The sequence below is a fragment of the Oncorhynchus tshawytscha genome, unplaced genomic scaffold, assembly GCF_018296145.1.
Source record: "Oncorhynchus tshawytscha isolate Ot180627B unplaced genomic scaffold, Otsh_v2.0 Un_scaffold_1341_pilon_pilon, whole genome shotgun sequence".
In the NCBI taxonomy this organism is placed as follows: domain Eukaryota; kingdom Metazoa; phylum Chordata; class Actinopteri; order Salmoniformes; family Salmonidae; genus Oncorhynchus; species Oncorhynchus tshawytscha.
In genome coordinates this window covers 167,121-189,811 of record NW_024609828.1, presented here as the reverse complement: position 1 = coordinate 189,811, position 22,691 = coordinate 167,121, and the positions used below count along the sequence as shown (strand labels likewise).

Here is a 22,691-nt window from a genome sequence, read left to right as displayed (position 1 = left end):
GAGAAACACTGCTCAACTAACCAATCTTGGTAGAACAATGTTAAATAGATCTTTCCATAACATTTAATGTTTGTACAGGTATAGTGAAACTCCAGGCCCATACAAAGAACACCCAAGGTTGCAGAGCTGTTTTGGAATTTATTTCAGTTGTCGGTCCTTGTAAGAACATTCACAGCTTCAACAGTCGAGGCCACAGCAAACTCAGACAGGAATTCAAACAAAAAAGTGAGCAGACATTAAGCTACACTTCTAAAAAGGTAGCCTAGGTCGCCTAACAGCCAGGAAATTGTCATGAGCGTAATGCAATGTAGGCACAGTGCTGTTTGAATCCTGCCCTCAGTATCTGCATGGAATACTGAAATAATCCACCACGGACACGTCATAACTAGAGCCTGGAGCATAACTCCTGGTCCTATTCATAACATTCTGGATGTTAATACATAACACAGCAAATAGATGCTATTCAAGTCTGTATTTTTAACCATCTGAGGAAAAAAATCTAGTTGTAAATTGATTAAATAATCCTTGTCGCCCAGAGTTTATATTTTTAGTTCTGAAGAAAAAGCTACTTCAACCTCTACATTGCAAACATCATGCAGGCCAAACCAAGATGACAGTAAACAAATAGATTCCAAAGCATACATAGACCTTGATGAAAAGGTGTGTCAACCATGCAAATGAGAAAGCAAACAAAATCATACAAAGCAAGACTACACGGAGGTCCAAGGGAGTGGCGTGTGTTGGTATGGGACACAGGCTCGGTTCCATTTCTCACCCTAACCACTTCTCCTAGCACCTGCCACTAAAGTTCAGACCGTGGAATGGATAAACTGACAAACACTAATACTTCCAGTGCTGGGTCAAAGGTGGCCAACATGTTTCAGCCCAGCACTAAGTGATTTAAATATCCAACCAATTCATGCCCTTTACATTTAGACCAACATTACCATGTTTGTGCTGGGTTGTATTGGAAATGGAATCAGGCACACAGGGCTGTGGGTAGAGATGGAGGGGCGGGTTAGTAGAGACCCACAGAGTTCCCGTTCTCCGGTGACAAAGGTATCCTGGCGTCAGTAAGGACTGGCCTGGCAGGGAGTGGGCTACGGGGGGTGGTGTCAGTAAGGACTGGCCTGGCAGGGAGTGGGCTACGGGGGTGGTGTCAGTAAGGACTGGCCTGGCAGGGAGTGGGCTACGGGGGTGGTGTCAGTAAGGACTGGCCTGGCAGGGAGTGGGTTACGGGGGTGGTGTCAGTAAGGACTGGCCTGGCAGGAAGTGGGCTACGGGGGGCTACGGGGGGTGGTGTCAGTAAGGACTGGCCTGGCAGGAAGTGGGCTACGGGGGGTGGATCCAGTAAGGGCCGGGGTGGCACGTAGAGCCTCTGTGGAGTTCCCTCTCACACTGATGTGCTGCCATCCTCCCTGAAAGACAGTGTTCCTCACATTAACGTGACATCTCGTGCATTACCATCTTAACGGAGGTATTTCAGATACTGCACAATGTCTGGCCCATAGGCCTGATAAAAAGTTATGATTTATTTAGGGAATACGGTGCCATTTGGAGCAGACATCAAAATCAACACCAAGTTGGTAATGACTCACCCCGATGCCGTAGTCCCAGGACTGGCCCTTGGGCTGCATAGGTCCCACCCCCAGCCTGTGACAGACAGCTCCAGGAACAGACAGCTCACTGGGGCAGCCTGGGACCCAGTCTGCTATCACCCACACCTAGACAACACAACAGGACCAGGTATTGAAGTAGAAAATAAGTTAACTTACACAAAAAAAAAAGCATTGTACTGACCTGATCTAGAGGTCCTACTGAGACTTTGGTCACATTGTTGGAGAGGAGCTCCCAGGCTGAGCCCTGGGGGTAGCTGGGAGTCAGGCCCTGTCTGTACCACAGGTTACCTACACACACACACACACACACACACACTGGTCAGGAGAGAGTTTCCTAAATATTCCGTTAGTTAGGAAACTTTCATCCATCTCGGGATTACGGCTGAAAATGCAGATGGAAATATAAGTTTTCCTTATCCAGGCATTTACATTGATGTGGACAAATGTTGATTAATGTGCACTGTCCCTGTCAATTAAATCAACATTTGTCCATCATTGACTTACAAGAGAGCAGCTCTCCTGCAAAGCAAGCATTGAAAGAGCTGACCCACAGGTTGTGGCTACTCACTGTTTTCATCAACGGCGTAGACAGAGGTTCTCCCTACAGACAGCTGTCTGAGGCTCTGTTTGGGTGGGGAAGGGATGTGGTACCAACACTCTCCTGCAGGACAATGACAAAGAACAAGAAACTAGTTGACTAACTACAATTAGGTTCAGTACGGGCCAGGAAATGGGAAACACATTACACCTAGTCCTGGACTGAAATATACTTTCAATTGAAAATCACATTTTATTTGTCAAATACAAGTGTAGATCTGATTTACAACCCCTTCACCAACAATGCAGCAACAAAAAAAACAAGGTTATATACGGGGTTACCCGTACCGAGGCAATGTGCAGGGGTACAGGTTAGTGGAGGTAATATGTACATGTAGGTAGGTGTAAAGTGACTATGCATAAATAATAAACAGCGAGTAGCAGCAGTATAAAAAAAGGAGACATTTGGTTAGCTGTTTAGCAGTCTTATGGCTTGGGGGTAGAAGCTGTTAAGAAGCCTTTTGGACCTAGAGCTCCAGTACCACTTGCCATGCGGTAGCAGAAAGAACAGTTTATGACTGGGGTGGCTGGAGTCTTTGGCAATTTTTAGGGCCTTCCTCTGACACCGCCTGGAATGGAGTATAATGAGTGGTATGCTTTTAAGTCCAGTACTAGCCTTACAGTGATCTGTGTCTAAGAAACAGGCCATTATGTGCCTTCAAAAATAAATGTATTTGTAGTTGTCTATTTCAGTCATAGAGCACTGTAGGCCATCCGTATCTATCCAGCATCTCAGAAGGACCTCCCCAGCATTTGGGTCTCACCTGCAGGGTTTCTGGCAGACACTGAGCCCCTGTAGAACACAGCTCTGTCCCTGGCAATGGCCCACACCTGGTGACCTCCCCCGATGGAGATGGACTTGAAGGGCTGGTCAGTACCCACGTGGAGCCACGAGGAACCCTGGGATGGTATGGTCAGAGATAGCATGAACAATCAACAGGACAGCACCACAGAACATTACATGTTTGTTTTTAGTATTAGCAACAAAAAGTAGTCAATATGGTCAAAAGTACATGGACATGCATTTAAATTAGTGCGGTCAGCTATTTAAGCCACAACGGTTGCTGACCTGTGTATAAAATTGAGTACACAGCCATGCAATCTCCATAGACAAAGACAGTAGAATGGCCCATACTGAAGAGCTCAGTGGCTTTCAATGTGGCACTATTATAGGATGCCACCTTTCCAACAAGTCAATTAATAACATTTCTGCCCTGCTAGAGCTGCCCCGGTCAACTTTAAGTGATGTTATCGTGAAGTGGAAAAGTCCAGGAGCAACAACGGCTCAGCCGCGAAGTGGTAGGCCACACAAGCTCACAGAACGGGACTTTGAGTGATGAAGCACGTAAAAATCGTCTGTCCTCGGTTGCAACACTCCCTCCCGAGTTCCAAACTGCCTCTGGAAGCAACATCAGCACAAGAACTGTTAGTCTGGAGCGTCATGGAATGAGTTTCCATGGCCGAGCAGCCACACACAAGCCTAAGATCACCATGCACAATGCCAAGCGGCAGCTGGAGTGTTGTAAAGTTTGCCACCATTAGACTCTGGAGCAGTGGAAACACGTTCTCTGGAGTGACAAATCATGATTCACCATCTGGCAATCCGATGGATGAATTTGGGTTTGGCAGAAGCCAGGAGAACATTGCCTGCACAAAGGCATAGTAGTGCCAACTATAAAAAGTTTGGTGGAGGAGGTATAATGGTCTGGGGCTGTTTTTCATGGTTAGGGCTAGGTCCCTTTGCTCCAGTGATGGGAAATCTTAATGCTACAGAATACAATTACATTCTGTGCTTCCAACTTTGTGGAAGGCCTTTTCCTGTTTCAGCATGTCAATGCCTCAGTGCACAAAGCAAGGTCCATACAGAAATGGTTTGTAAAAATTGGTGTGGAAGAACTTGAATGGCCTGTACAGAGCCCAACACCATCGAACACCTTTGGGATGAATTGAAATGCAGATTGCGAGCCAGGCCTGACACCCGACCTCACTAATGCTCCCGTGGCTGAATGGAAGCAAGTCCATGCAGCAATATTCCATCATCTAGTGGAAAGCCTTCCCAGAAGAGTGGAGGCTGTTATAGCAGCAAAGGGTGGGACCAACTGCATATTAATGCCCATGATTTTGGAATGAGATGTTTGATGAGCATGTGTCCACATACTTTTGTAGTGTACGTCCTAGACTCGTAACGTATTCAATTGGGAATGTGAGAAAGCTGGATGCTGAGGTTGTCAGAATGCATTGTAAAAACAGACTGAAGAGGGTGCTGAATTCTGTTATATAGAAGAATAACAGTGAGCATATTTGTTCAAGCAAAGAGGATGTTATTCTGTGATGTAGTAATGAGTGTCTTTAACTAAAGTTCCAGGTTGTAAGTTTGGGGGTGTTCCTCACCGCAGGGTTTTGGGGGGTGACTCCCAGGCGACACAGGACATCCCCCTTGTCACTGAGGCCCCAGACTGAGACCTGCTCCATACTGCTCTGAGCCAGGCACGGCAACACTGTGATGTCACTTAGGGGGATGGGCGGGACTTCCTGCCATGGGGCAGTCAGGGTGATTTTACACTTCCTGTGTGGAAACGAGAAACATCATCATCCTCTTCCTAATGAAATGTTTGAGTGAGTGAGACTATACCTGACCCAGCGCAGACTATACCTGACCCAGCGCAGACTATACCTGACCCAGCGCAGACTATACCTGACCCAGCGCAGACTATACCTGACCCAGCGCAGACTATACCTGACCCAGCGCAGACTATACCTGACCCAGCGCAGACTATACCTGACCCAGCGCAGACTATACCTGACCCAGCGCAGACTATACCTGACCCAGCGCAGACTATACCTGACCCAGCGCAGACTATACCTGACCCAGCGCCGACGTCTGACAAAGTCCTTCAGGCTCTTGTTGCCATGAAACGTCCTACATGACAGAGACACAGAACAGTCAATCAACACACTACTTTTTCTAAGATAAGTGTTGGCCATTATATAAGGTTGATGAAATATGAATGGACATGTGTATCTTACACAGGGAAGTCTGCTGCATACTGCCACCCCTCTCTGTCTGTCCCTCCTGAGAAAGCCAAGTCCACGGCCCACTCCGTCACCTGGCAAAGCAGAGGCATGTTGATGGAGCGGGAGAGTACAACATTAACAACTCAACATACAGTTACATTAAATACAACATTGGACTGTGTGTTAACTGTAATAAGAGGTTTGAGGGTGTAGGGGGTTCAGGGACTAGGACGACCTACCCAGCTCCACTGAGGCGAGGGAGGGTGGGTGGTGGACTTGGTGCACTCTGTAAAGCCGTTGTCATCACTCCACGGGAACCGGTCTGTGGGGAGAAGCCTGCAAGGGTGGCAAAGTGTATATTACACACACACACACGTAGAGGAGCAGTCGGAAGTGTCTAGGACATATTATTACAACCCAGCCAACAGTCACGTGAGACAGATAGTTGTACTTGTCTGTGTATCCAGTCACGGGGTTCCATCGCTGGTTCTCATAGATGTACACAGTCCTTCCATCTGTCTGTGTGTGCAGGATACACCTGTCTCCTACAAACACAGGAAAGGCACAACTCTGCTATAATAAGTCTGATGTTGTAAGTTATTCATCAGTAATAATTGACTATCTAGTTCTAATACAGTACTTTGAATTGTTACTTTATCCCTGCAGTTAGTTCTATTTTAATACACATTAGCTATAACTGTAGAAGCAGGTTGAAGATGACAAAGGTTAAAACAAGAGGACTCTAATATCCCAGAACAGTTTCTTTTCTAAAAGCTTCCACATGGATTCCAAACGTGTCGTAATCTTTGTTACCGTCAACCTACTGTAGGTCGAAGATAAAGAAGCTTACAGGGTGGACTAGCAAAGGCCCGGTCTAAGGCAGAGGTGAACAACTGGAGTCCTCAAGAACCGCACTCAGTGTTGGCTACATTTCATCTTTAAGGTCAATCAATGACTTAAGCTACATGGAAGAAATGATTGAAAACCATCACAGGCATGTTCATTAAGGGAAAATGGGGTTTTTCCAAAGTAAATTGAAAATAAGTGTTTCTTATTGGACAAGTCTGGGTAGTCCGTTTGGTGCCTAATGAACACAACCCAAGACTGTGGTGGCCTGAGAGACTGAGGGGTCATTTATTACCCTGAGGGGGCTCTTCCTCAGCAGCGCTGCCCGAACCAGAGTAGACCCAGGCGGTGCCGTCATACCCGATCCCCCACACCACACCCAGACTGTTAGACTCTACACAGCGCAGGTGGCCCGGGACCTGCAGCCAAAACCTGTACCAGGACCAGACAGTACAGCTAGCGGTTAGCGCCCAGACAGCGTTAGCGTCACAGGAGGCTGACGAGGGGAGGATGGTTCATAATAATAATATTGAGGATGGGGTGGTGTCAGACACATGGAAACCATGTGCTTGATAACATTCCACTTATTACGTTCCAGCCATTAGTATGAGGCCATCATCCTCAATTAAGGTGCCACCACCTACCTGTGGTTAGCATCCAGCAAAAGACAGACACTAGCACCAATTGTTAGCCATAAGACAGAAGTTAGAACTTAGCACTATGCTTAAGATTACCAGAGATAAGATAATTGTTTTAGCAGGTTAGTAGTAGCTAATAGATCTACGTCAGGTGAGTTATGTTAGCCAAACAACAGGGGACATCCCAAGTGTTAACTATATGAGTGCAAGAACAGAGAAAAGAACAGAGGTACATGGTTGGTTGGCTTCAAAGCAGTGAAGGAACATGCTACAGTGTGTAAGTGGCTGTCATTGTTGAAAAGAGCAAGGATGAAAAAAGGAGGGAGAACTGAGTGAGGAGGAGACACAGAAACATAAGTGTGTGGCATGTCGGTAGAGGTAAAGCTCAGTGCGTGGCATGTCGGTAGAGGTAAAGCTCAGTGCGTGGCATGTCGGTAGAGGTAAAGCTCACATCATGTCACAGGGCAAGGTGTGTGCCGGGGCCTCCAGACAGGGAGAGGGCTCGTGGACCATCACGTCCCCCTTGGAGGTGACTGACCACAGGGCCTGTCGGGAGGGGGTTCCCCTGATCCCTCTGGCCTCGCAGCAGCACCCAGCCAACAGGGACAGCTGCACAGGAAAGACAAAGACACCCCTTCAGAGATATGGCCAATGGTACAGTCCAGATGGAGAAAAGTAATATTACTGGACTACATTTACAAAGTGGTTTTAGGTAAAGGCTTTACATTACATGTAGACAACAGTGAAACTTCCTAGAGTATCTGGTATCCTCTCTTATGATAAGTACTGTGGCTGTGCCCCACATGGCACCCTATTCCCTATGTAGTGCATTACTTCTGACCAGGGCCCATAGCGCCATTTGGGACGCAGGCCTAATCTCTTATCTCTGGCAAGGCTACTGCAATTGAGAAGTTACCTTGAAGGCTGTTGTAAAATGTATTGAATTTGGATTTTAAAAAAAAAAAAATCTATGTAAAAAATTAAAATGGCATTAGAATATCTGTCCTTTCAAAACATTATATGTGCTGTTTATATCTGAATGGAAGCCTTTCCAGACCTACCCAGTCAGCCATGTCCTTCTCAGTCTGTGCAGCCAGGATCAGCGGCCATCTTTGTTTTGTGCTATCTGATGTGTACACCGCAAAGGCATGATGGGAGTTTTCCTTGAGCACAGGAACCAGCACCGTCACATCACTTATAAACACATGGAGGTACTGAGAAAGATGGCGAAACAGCGGGAGAGAGAAGATACTTTGACCACTGACATCCAATCTACAAATTAAAATGATTCAACAATTCAAAGCAGTACAGTAGCATAGCGGTATATTCTGAGTAGTAGGCATCTACTCTTTAGATACTGTAGGTGAGAAAGGCCTTGGCTCCACAACATGGCTTTCACCTCTCCAGTCATTTCTATTCAGTGATTACTTCAATGAAGAGAGGAAGGATGGATGAATGTCTAAGGAATTTGAGTGTCATTGAGTCTCCCTCACCTTCTTCTCGTCATACTGGGTGAAGTAGATGAAGAAGATGGCATCCCTCTTGCCATTGACGGTGGACTGCTCCAGGGCCACGCCCACATCCACCCAGCGATAGGGCTTCCAGTCCCTCCACCAGCGCATGCTGCCCTTCCTCACCCACACAGACTGACCCGTACACAGTGTTCATTAGACAACTCCATTTAAAAAGTCACTGTCCCTACTTCTAGCACCACCTCAGCAAAATCATGACTCCTAAAAAAATGAGCAGTAACATTAATAGTTTAACAGTCTTACCGCGCTTCTCTCCACTGGTTCCTTACTGCTGGTGGTCTCGGCCTTCCTAGCCGTCGAGGCTTCTGGTTCAACAGGGGCGATGGACAGGGCAGTGGAGCATGGGTCTGGTGCACACAGATAACAGACAGGATAGAATAACACAGTGGAGCATGGGTCTGGTGCACACAGATAACAGACAGGATAGAATAACACAGTGGAGCATGGGTCTGGTGCACACAGATAACAGACAGGATAGAATAACACAGTGGAGCATGGGTCTGGTGCACACAGATAACAGACAGGATAGAATAACACAGTGGAGCATGGGTCTGGTACACACAGATAACAGACAGGATAGAATAACACAGTGGAGCATGGGTCTGGTACACACAGATAACAGACAGGATAGAATAACACAGTGGAGCATGGGTCTGGTGCACACAGATAACAGACAGGATAGAATAACACAGTGGAGCATGGGTCTGGTGCACACAGATAACAGACAGGATAACAGACAGGAGAATAACACAGTGGAGCATGGGTCTGGTGCACACAGATAACAGACAGGATAGAATAACACAGTGGAGCATGGGTCTGGTACACACAGATAACAGACAGGATAGAATAACACAGTGGAGCATGGGTCTGGTGCACACAGATAACAGACAGGATAGAATAACACAGTGGAGCATGGGTCTGGTACACACAGATAACAGACAGGATAAACAAGTGATTTAAGAGTTTGATAGAGATACCAGGACAAGGATTTCCTTAACCATGTGACTTCACCTGGAAAAAGTCCTAGAATTAGCCTATTTAATTAGTTCAGTAAAGTTAGGCAGAGCGCAGACACACCGGTACCATTGTCAAACGTTTACCTGCCTGAACAGTGTCGCCCGTCAATCTCTTTAAGTGTTCACAGACACTACCTAGCAAGATGACGAAGAAACTATTTAATTCACTCTCCATAATCCCATACTGCCAGTGCCAGCCCATAGCCAAATGTTTTGCTAGCTAGCGTTAGAATATTCGCTAGCACAACATAGGCACAACATAGGCTAAGATTGCGCCGACGGATGACGTCTCACCTCGAGCTCCTACAAAACATTGCAGGTTTGACTTTTTTGGGACATTTATCCTGCTGAATAGCCTCCATTAGTCAGCTAGCGGCTCATCTGTGGACATTTTTTTGATGGCTCCCATACATGAGGGTTTGTGCTCCCTGATTGGCTCAAAGTCAAGTTGTTGACCACTGACGATCATTGTGATTCTACAAGTAGAATTGGTAGGTTCGTCGGTACCGGGTCAGCACGCAGCAGGTATCGCTTTTGTTCTAGCAAGAGAAGGAATGGCCTCCCATTGTGATAAGTACCGATCAGCAGTGAGATTCTCGGTGCGTTTCATACTTTAGGTAGTGGTCTGAAATTCTGATTGGCTGGTGAGTGTTCCGCCGTACCTGCAGGCCTAAGCCAGGTCATCTGAGCTGTATGGTCCACATCACAGCCTCCGCCAGAGATCCAGGCCCATACAGGCCCGTCCTCCTCCCCCAAACCCAGAGAGGGCTCCAGACCCAGGGGGTAGGTGGCCACTGAGGTGGGGGGTCCCACATCCCTTGCCCTGCCAAGAGAAGATGCCTCTCCCTGGGGGCTCTGAGCTGTGTCCAGGTCCACATTGCACATCGGGGCTGGGGTGGCCTCGCTGTCCTTCCCCTGGGGTGGCTTTTTGGGGGAGGGTGTGGGGGTCCTCAGGGGCTCACGGTCAGCCACCAGGCTGGAGATGAAGCTGTCACTGGTGGGGATGAAGGCTTTGGGGGTGTCCTGTGGCCTTGCGGGGATGGTGGTGAGGAGGAGCTCTGTGTCCCCTGAGTCCTCGCAGGTCAGAACAGAGCCATGGGAAGCATTGGTCACCTGTCCCCCGAACTCACAGCCAGCACTGGACAACAGAGACAGAAGGGGGGGGGTAACACTCATATGAGTATAAATGCACCACTCACAAAGACACACATACAGTATGTTTGTGACAGTAAATCATTTGGTAACATGACAGACAACTATCAAAATAAAACTGCATCTCCGTGTACAGTAATGTGTACAGTAATTGTTAAGCATAAATGTAGTCTTAAGAACATATACACCAGCGTTCCAACTGGCGGCCTGCGGGTGGTTTTATAATAAATAAAACACCTGTGGCTGAATCTAATTACCATTTACATGGATATTTATTTTGAGATGTCAGCATACAAAATATGAAATCTAATACAATGCAAAAACACTGGAAAGTGAGCATTCTGTGTGTACTCCGTATGCAACTGACCTGGGTTGGACCATCTCTTTGCTGTGACCCCATTGGGCAGAAACAGGTATCCAGCCCCTACCACTGGGCTCCGATGGGGTGACACCCTTCCTGAAATACAGACCACGGTCCTCTCCAACTCCCCACACCTTTAAATGATAAAACATTTATAGTGGCTTATTCATAAACAAAGTGTTATCCTCAACATCACACCCCCCACTGTGGCTGGACTACTTATTCATTGTTAGAAGTCTATTTGTTGGCACAAAACTACCTCCATCCTTACATTCATTTGTATGAGTTACCTTTAGAGGAGTCCCCTGACACCATGCTCATGAGTCTCCCCTTTCTACAGTGGGATCATAGTTTGTAGCCCAAACGGTTTGGCCGCTACAGACAAACGTTGTCACATCAGCGTTGAGTCCCGTGACACTTGTAAGAACCCCATCGTGTTCGTGAGAGTCTCCTCTTTCTATAGAGTGGTCATACTCGTTTATAGGCCAAACCGTTTTGATGCTAGAGGTTTTGGCGAGAAGACAGATTTTCAGGATGTCTCCTGGTCTGACAGAGCTGTGGCTCTACCACTTTCCACCGCAAATGCAGAAGGACGACAGCAGGAATGAGACGCAGCCCATGCAGATATTTCTTTCATAAACTGACAGAATTTGATGGGACTTTTATTTTATTGTGTTACTTAGATTGATGCACCAACACATCAATAGTCTCTAGGGGATTGAGTGTCAAGTTGGTTATATGCCAGAGAACAGTTGAACATAATACAGTAAAAATACAATATGGATACAGTAAAAACCAATATAGATTGACCCAAAGGCCTGCTGTCAAGTGCTACTTTAAACAGCCATTTAACCCTAGTGCCATCTAATACAAGTGGCATCCATAACTCTGGGACAGGACTGAAATATGGGCTGTGATGTATTGCCCTACTCAAATTAGCTTGTGTCAAATATGGCACTTAGAATATAGGCCAAGGATATATAAGGCTGGGATGGGACCGCTGGTTAGAGTAGTGGAGAGAGGCTCCTGTTTCAGAGAGGAGGGGGAAGTGAGAGAGGAGGGGGAGACAGGAGTGGAGGGGGTAGGAGAGGGGGACAGGTGAGTCATTGGGGAAGGGGGGGAACAAACGAGACAGGAGAGTGGGGAGGAGAAATTAGGCTTTGGCAGTATACCGTATATACTCCGGGATGGTTTTTCAATACAGTTATTATTCAATAACTATTTAAAATTTCTCAATATATTTGAATATTTGTAGCTATTTTTAAGTAAATACCTGAGTTATTCAGTACTGTGTAGCACAAACCAGGTGATCTAGTTACAGTATGTATGAAATTCCCAACTGACAGTTTGTCAGCAATATATCTTAGAACTATTAAGTGAACCATCTAAATTGTGCTAAATCAGTGGTCACCAACCTTTGAGTCAAGACCACCTTATTTTTTAAAACATGACTTAACGTAAGCCGTTGCAACATTAACCAATTAAAAACAGTTCTGTAGCAATGAGGTTTGTTCAGTAAGCTATAGGCCCAATACATTATCACTGATTATTGGCTTGAATTGTCCTGCCAATGTTGTAATTAGGGAGGCAGGTAGCCTAGTGGTAAGAGTGTTGGACTAATAAGCGAAAGGTTGCTAGATCGAATCCCTGGGCTGACAAGGTTAAAATCTGTCCCACTGTTCCTAGGCCGTCATTGTAAATAAGAATTTGTTCTTAACTGACTTGCCAAGTTAAATATAAATAATTTCAAAATGTTAGGTACTGTATATGATCACACTGGTAATAGATGACATTTGTTGCATTACTCTACTTTTTTACTAGACTGATGGCCTGCATTTGACAGTCAGTCAAGTGAGAGGCAACGGTGAGGCTGCCTCTCACCTGACTCACTGTCCCTCCCCCCTCTGCTGAGAAAAGGGGACAGTCTTCCAGCTGATAGCGAAACTAAAGTCACATTGCATTATTTCTGTTTCATGCACCAAATGTGTTACTCCTGACCAGAGAAAGTGAAATATTTATTGATATTAAAAGAGACAAGCCGCTAATAATAACAAGGCAAGCTTATAGAAACACTTAGCTGTACTCCCTCATTACAGCTGCAGTGCTGGTTGTAGCGTGAGTGGAAGTAGGGAGAAAGCACATTTTATGGCTTATAGAAAAGTGTTGAACAACTTAAACTTCCTCATAAAAACAGCAGTTCTTTGCTGTATTCGTTGACTCTCTCGCTAGTCATGGTTTTAACATCTGACAATAGCAACTTTGCTGAGCGTTTCAAGGCTTCTTTTCCACCGTCCATGGTGAAAGGAAACTGCAGAAACGGTCATGTGCCATCTGATTGGCTAGAGGTGGGTCAACAGGTGCACTTTATTTGCCCTCTGGGCCTGTCGGATTTACACCTTCAGACACATAAAATGGTTCAAAATGGGAACACTGCCTTCCTGGCACTAGGGCTGCTGAATCAGGCACACCTACCGCCCGCCAACAGCATGAAAACTAATGAAAAATAGGAAAGCAAGGCTTTATCGTTGGCTTTTTTACAGAGAAGTTTGGTGATGGACTAGGAACGCTTTGGAGGTCGACCAGTCCAATGTTATCAACCGGTTGGTGACCACTGTGCTAAATGCTCTGCAGTTGTGAATTTGGTTTTCTAATTTAGTAGTAAGTAAGCTTCTTTCAAAATCAAGCGTTGCTTGGTAACAGGAGAGAATCTCCTCCTGGATCAAGAGCCTTGCTGTCTAATCTTTGTTTTGAGTGTACAGCAAACTGTGAGTAGCATTTTTTTGTTACTTGTATAACTTTGAGCTGGGATGTCTGTTCTGCAAATTCTTTAGGTCAGAGACTATAAAAACACTCGTTAGCATTTTTATTTTATTTTACCTTTATTTAACCAGGCAAGTCAGTTAAGAACAAATTCTTATTTTCAATGACGGCCTAGGAACAGTGGGTTAACTGCCTGTTCAGGGGCAGAACGACAAATTTGTACCTAGTCAGCTCGGGGATTTGAACTTGCAACCTTCCAGTTACTAGTCCAACGCTCTAACCACTAGGCTACCCTGCCGCCCCAGCATACCACCCAAGCCTAGGAGACGGGGGAGAGGAGAGGTGGAGACGGGGGAGAGGAGAGGTGGAGACGTGGGAGAGGAGGAGACGGGGGAGGGCAGAGGGGCAAGTTTGCTGTACTAGAAACTCCTCTCTTAGACTCAGGGGGATACAGAGCCAGCAGCCCCTTCAACCTCCACCCTGACAGCAACTCCAGCCCTGTACAGAAATACAACACCAGGGAAATGTGAATCGGTCAAGGCTGGGAACGCCAGGACCTGAGCTAGGGAAGAAGGGGGAGGAGGTGAAGGGGCAGACGAGGACTTGAATGGTATGTGAGCAGGATCTAATTATGCTTAATCAAACAGACATGAGAGAATGGCACTTTAATCACAACTCGGTTGTCACAGAGGATGAGAGCCCCACACCAAACATCTAAGGTTCTAACCAGCACTCTCCATTAAGAGAGGAGAACAAGCAAGTCTTAGAAAATAGGACAACAAGATACTGATCATTACAAGTGTACCTATGTAAATATAACCATTTTTTGTTGTTGTCCTGATGTGTGTTGTGCAATGATGTATATAAACCCTGGATTGCTGATGCTATGTATTGGCTATTGAGACACATTGAAGCCACCGGTCGGTCATATTGGTACTCCCCAGTAGGAACAGTGCCTCATGGGAATTAATGAAATTCTACAGTATTTCAATTAAAAAGGTTAAGGACAAAATTACATGCATTATTTTGTTTTAGTGGGGACAGTAACCTCAAAATAAATTTACTTTAAGGGAATTTAAAAATATATATTTTTATGTTTAGCTTGCATAATTTCATTTTAAAGTATGCATTAAGGTGTCTTTAATAGAATAACGAAGCAAAAACAAATGTAAACATTAATAAAAACATTTCTATACCTTCCAAAATATTTTTTACAATGTGGGGGATTGGCAAAATGGAGGAACGGTGGCTTCAACACAGCACTCCCCATTAGTCATCTAGTGCATTTAAATCCCCTGTGTTGTCTCACCTGGTCATTGAGTCCCACATCCACCATCATCATCATCTCCCCACCGATGCTGATCCATCCTGAGCCACAGGGGTTATGGGAGTTCACCCCCCGCCGAAACCACACCTGGACACACACACACACACTTTATAGATCTGCTCTGTAGGGTAGGCTACGGTACTGCTCTACAGACTACAACGGGGCCCAGAGTCCTTCCTGGTTAGGAGACAAGTTCAGGAAGGGGTGGATGTTGTCTCACTTTGTAGTCCTTAGTGACGGCCCACACCACGCTGACCCCCACAGCAACATGGATGGTTCCGCCCTCGTTTACTGGGGGAGAATCCACCACCACCCAGGAGGAACCTGATAGGGTAGTAAAGAAACTATTTGTACTATCATTGTGTAAAATCAATAAAAAGACAAAAAATAAAGTTGACCTAACAGGGTTCTCTGGAACTCCGAGTCAAACGCTTGTGAAGCAAAGTTAGCCAATCTCTCTAGTACTACCAATGGTTTTAGCGGAAACCTGCCGTATAGGACAAAAGCCTAAAACATGCCAAAAGAGCACACATTTTACCTGGCTTCACATCCAACAAGTCGTTGTCTACATGATCCCTTCCACATGGCCAGATACATCATCAGTATACTATAAGATGGTTGTGTGGACCTAATATCACCCCATACCTGTAGGGCTGTCCAGGCAGATGCCTGTACGGACCAGTAGCTGTCCGTCCCAGAGTACAGCCCAGAGCAAGTCCCCTGGTCCGGCAGAGATCTGGGCCACCTCCCTGGGGGCCTCCACCTGCTCCCAGCACTGGCCCTCGGGGACCTGTGGCAGGATGCCACTCCTGAACCACACCTGAGAGAGGAAGCAGCTCCGCCATGGTTAGTCTGAACTGTTCCGGACTCAGCTTTCCCTGGGCCTTAGTCGTTATCACACTATCATGAGTGTGTGTCCACATCACCACTCAAGACTTGCGTTAAACTCAACACTTGAGGGTGGCAAGAGTTCAGACATTCTGGTTGAAATGCAAATTAAGTTCAGTTACTGTGTGCAGATTCTCACTATAATTTGATGAAACAACATTTAGTGAAGGTAGGAACGCAAAGCATTTGCATATACAGTGCCTTGCGAAAGTATTCGGCCCCCTTGAACTTTGCGACCTTTTGCCACATTTCAGGCTTCAAACAAAGATATAAAACTATTTTTTTGTGAAGAATCAAAAACAAGTGGGACACAATCATGAAGTGGAACGACATTTATTGGATATTTCAAACTTTTTTTAACAAATCAAAAACTGAAAAATTGGGCGTGCAAAATTATTCAGCCCCTTTACTTTCAGTGCAGCAAACTCTCTCCAGAAGTTCAGTGAGGATCTCTGAATGATCCAATGTTGACCTAAATGACTAATGATGATAGATACAATCCACCTGTGTGTAATCAAGTCTCCGTATAAATGCACCTGCACTGTGATAGTCTCAGAGGTCCGTTAAAAGCGCAGAGAGCATCATGAAGAACAAGGAACACACCAGGCAGTTCCAAGATACTGTTGTGAAGAAGTTTAATGCCGGATTTGGATACAAAAAGATTTCCCAAGCTTTATGTGCAAGCGATAATATTGAAATGGAAGGAGTATCAGACCACTGCAAATCTACCAAGACCTGGCCGTCCCTCTAAACTTTCAGCTCATACAAGGAGAAGACTGATCAGAGATGCAGCCAAGAGGCCCATGATCACTCTGGATGAACTGCAGAGATCTACAGCTGAGGTGGGAGACTCTGTCCATAGGACAACAATCAGTCGTATATTGCACAAATCTGGCCTTTATGGAAGAGTGGCAAGAAAGCCATTTCTTAAAGATATCCATAAAAAGTGTCGTTTAAAGTTTGCCACAAGCCACCTGGGAGACACACCAAACATGTGGAAGAAGGTGCTCTGGTCAGATGAAACCAAAATTGAACTTTTTGGCAACAATGCAAAACGTTATGTTTGGCGTAAAAGCAACACAGCTCATCACCCTGAACACACCATCCCCACTGTCAAACATGGTGGTGGCAGCATCATGGTTTGGGCCTGCTTTTCTTCAGCAGGGACAGGGAAGATGGTTAAAATTGATGGGAAGATGGATGGAGCCAAATACAGGACCATTCTGGAAGAAAACCTGATGGAGTCTGCAAAAGACCTGAGACTGGGACGGAGATTTGTCTTCCAACAAGACAATGATCCAAAACATAAAGCAAAATCTACAATGGAATGGTTCAAAAATAAACATATCCAGGTGTTAGAATGGCCAAGTCAAAGTCAGACCTGAATCCAATCGAGAATCTGTGGAAAGAACTGAAAACTGCTGTTCACAAATGCTCTCCATCCAACCTCACTGAGCTCCAGCTGTTTTGCAAGGAGCAATGGGAAACAATGTCAGTCTCTCGATGTGCAAAACTGATAGAGACATACCCCAAGTGACTTACAGCTGTAATCGCAGCAAGTCCCACTTGTTTTTGATTCTTCACAAAAAAAATAGTTTTATATCTTTATGTTTGAAGCCTGAAATGTGGCAAAAGGTCGCAAAGTTCAAGGGGGCCGAATACTTTCGCAAGGCACTGTAGGCACCTCATATGACTAACTTAGAAAACCGCTGCTTTGAAAGTCTCACATTCACTGATGTAAGTGACGTTGACCTCAGTCCATTATATTTATAGTGGTGTAAATGGAAGATCTGTTCACATATTATCCCTATAGAGGATAGTATGCTGACATTCCTGGAATAGCAGATCAAGACTGGACGTAAAAGAGGAAGAACAGTCTAAGACCAAGTTAAGCAATGCATTGACAATGGGTGGAGTAATGATGCCCTCTAGTGGCCAAATGTTTGAACTGCACAATGGTCTTATGTGCTGTATTTGACACCTCACCAAGTTGCCAACACTGAGACTATGTTATGTTGTCATCATTAAGATATGCAGGCCTGAGTGTGCGAGTTCGTACAAAACATGAAGGTGAACAACATTCCATTTGAAAGGTATTGTTAATGTGTGTGAAGAATCGGTTTGTTTGCAGGTGTATTAAGGCACAGGAAACATCATAGCAGAAGAACCTGTGATGGATCAGCCACACTGACCTGTCCTTGTTGGGACACACCCCACAGGAAGTGATATCGCCCGGGTTGGTCGCTCATCTCCCAGCCTCCACAGCTAACGTCACTGAGGGGGAGAGGGGGCTGCTTGGGGTGGTCCAAGGGGATCTGAGGGGGTTCAGTCAGGAGAGGAACTGTTAAAACGAGAGTATATTTACTAGAGGTATTGTAATACCTACAGGAGTGCATGTAGCCTTCAGTGGGGATCTCCTAGCCTGGTCCTAGAACGGTTTGTGCTGTCTTCTCAAATTCTATGGTCATTGTCACATGAGTTGGCAAGACAAATAGACCAGGCTCGGGAAAAGATCTCGCACAGAAACTAATGGTGGACGACATATGCTCACAATTAGGTGAAGAGGACCAAATCAAGTCATGTTGTGGGCCAACATACTGTACCTTGGTCCAAGAGCCTCTGGCTTTGTATATCCTGTCTCTAATCCATCGCCTTCGACAAACACACGAGTTCCACTTCTTCTCTCTGGAGAAGTTAGCAGGAAAGTCCACGGCATACTCCCAGCCCTAAACACACAGATGCACACACACACACAAAACGCACACAATTAAGCTGACAAGTAAAAGAGTTCAGAGGTCAGCAGTTGGTCCGACTCAATCAACAGCAGTGTGTTTTAATGAATCCAAGGCTTTCGAGTGCACTACTTTTCAGTAGGACCTATAGGGCTCTGGTCAAAAGTAGTGCACTAGGGAATAGGGTACCATTTGAGATGCACTCCATAGCTTTATTGAGCACCTCAAAGTCTGCTACCCCAGACTTGTTGTGCAATTGTTGGCATTCCAACTTCCAGTCTCTCACCCCAGTTTCAACGGGGTCTCCTCCAGCGCAGACCTGGTCCACGTACCAGTCCCCCTCCCACTCCCAGCTGTTTGAGGGCAACAGGAAGCTGTGCAGCGGCTGGGCGGTCCCCCCTGTGAGGTCACTCCAGGCCCAACGGTCAGTGGGCAGCAGCACGTCAGTGAAGCCGTCCACTGGGTTCCACCTCTGAAACCAAACAAACAGTTTTGTAAGGTAGAATTGAACATGCAGACATAAGCAAGCATGTGCATATGCAGGCACACACACACATGTTTAAATAAGTAAATGTTGACAGAGGTGACATGGCATTATCACAATACCTGGTTCTCATATGTCTCCTCTCGATAGCGAATTGGCACCTCCCCAGGGTCGATATTGAGGTAAACATGGTGGTCACAGCCAATTCCCCAGCTGCACCTCTGTCCAGCCGTAACACGCTTTAGCTCCAGGAGGGTGTCCTCGTCACGCTCCCAGCGCCCTCTGGTGGTGGATAGGCTGTACACCTTCCCGTATACGTCCACTGCCCATAGGAGCGAGCTGGACATGATGGGGCCTGATGATAAACACGGAGGCAGTTTATAATCCTCTCACCACACTGGCCCAGCCATTACCGTAACACAACATTGCTCTGTGCTGAGCGTTGTCTAGACTCTTAATGGACTGATTAGATTAGCCACAGTTAGAATAATGAGCCAGATATTTCACCGGTTGTATAAATCTGAAGCATGAGGGTAGCGTTTCCACTCCACCAAAATGTGGTGTTGTGAGGAAGCCAAGGCAGTGGGAGAAGATGGAGGGAGACGGATTTTGGCCAGCATTCTGCTAACTCTCTCATTGATTAAACATTTGATCGGAATACAGTTCTGAACACAAAACTAAAATCTGTTAAGAACAGAGTGGACTAAGTTTTGTAGAGTTATTGCACACTTGCACTTCACATAGTAGGCGTTCCCTAACGGAAAAATGCAAATACACGCTAGAAAACGCCAATAGGATCTCGCTAGCTCGTGTTGGCTCTGCCCACCACCTTGTTTGTTCTTCCCACTATGATTCATTTGCTCCCATTGGAAATGACAGTCTGGTCTATCTTGGGTTAGTTATACAGATCTTTGGCTTAGCGGTCAGCAGATCTGTTTTCTACACAGTCAGTTTTTTATTTCCAGTAGCCTACCTACTAGCCCAAGAATGTGCTCTTAAGTGTTGGCGAGCCTAACGTTACTCCTTAAGGTCCAAGTACCTTGTTTATTATCAGGAGGTAGACTGGCTCTGGCAGCCGAAACAGCCATGTGAATCGATTCTCAATTGTGATACGGTTCTAGAAACATAAAGCCATTTACTTTCATATCAAAAATACATTTTTAAAAATGCAAAATATACACTTACTGTACACTTGTTTTAAACGGCTTTATCACAGTTGAAGCCTCTAGTATTTTTCAGTTGTAACACGTTTCTCGCAGCCTTCTTCCGTTGGGCCTACACACAAGTGTTTGGAGCACGACACACAGTTAATTACCACAGGTGGTCGCCTTCATCTCCGGTAAACACGTGCTGCAACGTGGAGATACGGCCGTGTGGGAACACTAAACACTATAAATACTGGGAATGGGAAAATTGGATGTGTCATCGGTCCCAATGATATGCTGTCAACGGTGTGGGCAGGCTGCTTAAACATTTAGAGTAGCCTGGTTGTGTGGATTTCATAGCCTATGGCACCGAGGAATAACAGAGTAAGGAGCAGCTTGCACCTGAATAACGAAAACCGATCATCGGTTGTCAATGGACACTGATAAAACGCGTCATGATATCAGACACCCAGGTGCGTTAAAACCGGACACCTGCCATGCATGTTGATGCGCCCCAGCCTGGAATGAAATTCAATATCAATAGGAAAATTGAAATAGGAATATTTCGGGCAACCGACTGTGGTTTGAGGTGATGACAAACAGCAAAACATAACTTCAATGCATCTAGTCCTGTCCTGCAAAGTGTCACTGACTTGATAGACGCCACTTTCGTCCTGTCCCCGAACACATCATCCAATATTCCGTTACAACAGCAATATAGAGGTTCAAATGCCCTACTTACGCTCTTTGCCCGTTTTCGTAGGTTTAGCTGCATTTAGTGGGCCAAATCATCCACCCAATTATTCTACTCTATCCGCTTTTTATTCCCATTCTGAAGGTATAACGTCTCGTTCCAAATCCACAACAGGAAATGGAGGAACTGTTACTCGGATTGGCTGACATTCTGCAGGTGTCCCGAATCTCGTCTTTTGATTGGACAAACTGCGTGGGCTTGTATATTTTTCCGACGGCTACAGCTGTTTGACGGAGAAGTGGAGAGACGCGCACATAACGCCTACTACCGGAATCTTAATTATTGATTCCGCACAAGTTAGGTGTAAATAATTAAACAGTAGGTAGGTTTTAGTTGACTCAATAATTATGTATCATAATCACGATATTTGCATGCCCAATGTCTTCAAATAGACCATGGGGCAATATATGTTATTGTTAGTGAGCTACTACAGTGACATGATAGTTATTATGTTTTAGGCTACACTCTTTATCAAATTGGGAGGCTATATTAATATCTTAATAGGAATTGTGACAACACAAGAACAAGGCAGTGGAACTGGCGTCGAGGTCCAGAGTTGAGTTTGAAGGCCATATAGCCTTGATATAGGCCTGGTGTTGCCACTCTGCATGCAATTAATTGAATAGGGCATGCCTATTATGTAGAAATATAATACGCATTATATTATGAGCTGTATGCCTAACGTTACATTTGGTCCTACAGCATGTAATCATTGTTGTGCAGAAGATGATTTAGGTGAGATAAACCAATACTGTTGTGTGGGTCTAATTTAGTCCAACGTTTGAATAATAGCCTAATATGCATACATTTTCCAATACAATTAGAGAGAAGTTCTTGCTACAGCACAGCGCTGGACGTTTATATGTTGATGGGTTGCCACTTTAAGAAGCGCTGGGTGCGTTTGAGTGGTAAGGCTAAGGCAGTGGTCAACCTTTTCTAAGTCAAGATCACTTTCTGAGTCAAAATGCCGAGATCTACCGCTCTGATTTTTTTATTTACATGACTTAAAACATGTAAGCCCATGCAACATTAACCAATTAATAGCAGTACTGTAGCGATGAGGCTGTGCGGTAAGCTATAGGACCAATACATTATCACCACATACTGGCTTTGCTTGAATTTGCCTGTGTTGTTCTGGACATTTAAAAAAATATATATTTCAAAATGTGAGGTAGTGTATATGATCACACCGGTAATAGCTCCATTGTTGTATTACTTGTGAGGCACAGCTGAGTGAGCATGCATTTAAACAATTAGCTTTTTATTTTACTGGGCTGATGGTGCCTGCATCTGATGGTCAGTCTCAGCGGAGGGAGAGAGCAGCAGACTGAGGGTCAGTCTCAGCGGAGGGAGAGAGCAGCAGACTGAGGGTCAGTCTCAGCGGAGGGAGAGAGCAGCAGACTGAGGGTCCGTTTCTCAACATCCCTCCGCTCTCCCTTTCCTCCACTGACACTGACCAAAAATAGACTGTTTTCCAGCTGATGGCGAAACTGGAGTCGCACCACAATATTTCTGCCTCATGCACAAATTCATGTTGTTACTCCTATGAACAGAGAACGTGAAATATTCCTTGATATTAAAAAAGACCCAAGCCACTAATAATAATAAAAAACGACCCAAGCCACTAATAATAATAAAAAACGACCCAAGCCTATAGATACACTTCCCTACTCATTCATTACTGCTGCACTGCTTGTTGTAGCGCTGAGTGGAAATAGGAAGAACGCGCATTTTATGGGTTATAAAAGTGTTGAATACAATGTGCTGACAGTGCTGAGTAAGAACTTAAACTCACTCATAAAAACAGCAGCTTTTTGCTGTGTTC

General features: G+C 45.4%; 1 protein-coding gene across 3 annotated transcripts; it reads right to left on the bottom strand.

Annotated features, from left to right (window-relative positions):
- Positions 1-118: 118 nt before the first annotated feature.
- tecpr1b (tectonin beta-propeller repeat containing 1b) lies at positions 119-20,994 on the bottom strand. 3 transcript variants are annotated; one of them, XM_042319197.1, is made up of 26 exons: positions 20,855-20,994; positions 20,153-20,242; positions 19,090-19,322; positions 18,770-18,955; positions 18,355-18,477; positions 17,944-18,066; positions 15,509-15,683; positions 15,084-15,187; positions 14,846-14,950; positions 10,783-10,910; positions 9,926-10,401; positions 8,491-8,594; positions 8,209-8,361; positions 7,777-7,929; positions 7,167-7,324; positions 6,373-6,509; positions 5,683-5,776; positions 5,471-5,567; positions 5,244-5,323; positions 5,080-5,136; positions 4,608-4,782; positions 2,981-3,116; positions 2,188-2,280; positions 1,801-1,907; positions 1,599-1,724; positions 119-1,418 (listed from the first exon to the last, which is right to left on the bottom strand). In XM_042319197.1, exons 3-26 carry the CDS (start codon positions 19,312-19,314, stop codon positions 1,278-1,280), a joined length of 3,456 nt encoding a protein of 1,151 aa, XP_042175131.1. In that variant the 5' UTR covers positions 19,315-19,322; positions 20,153-20,242; positions 20,855-20,994; the 3' UTR covers positions 119-1,277. The 3 variants fall into 3 exon arrangements, with proteins under 3 accessions (XP_042175131.1, XP_042175132.1, XP_042175130.1); XM_042319198.1 differs by lacking the exon at positions 20,153-20,242; XM_042319196.1 differs by lacking the exons at positions 20,153-20,242; positions 20,855-20,994 and adding an exon at positions 20,007-20,087.
- Positions 20,995-22,691: the final 1,697 nt, after the last annotated feature.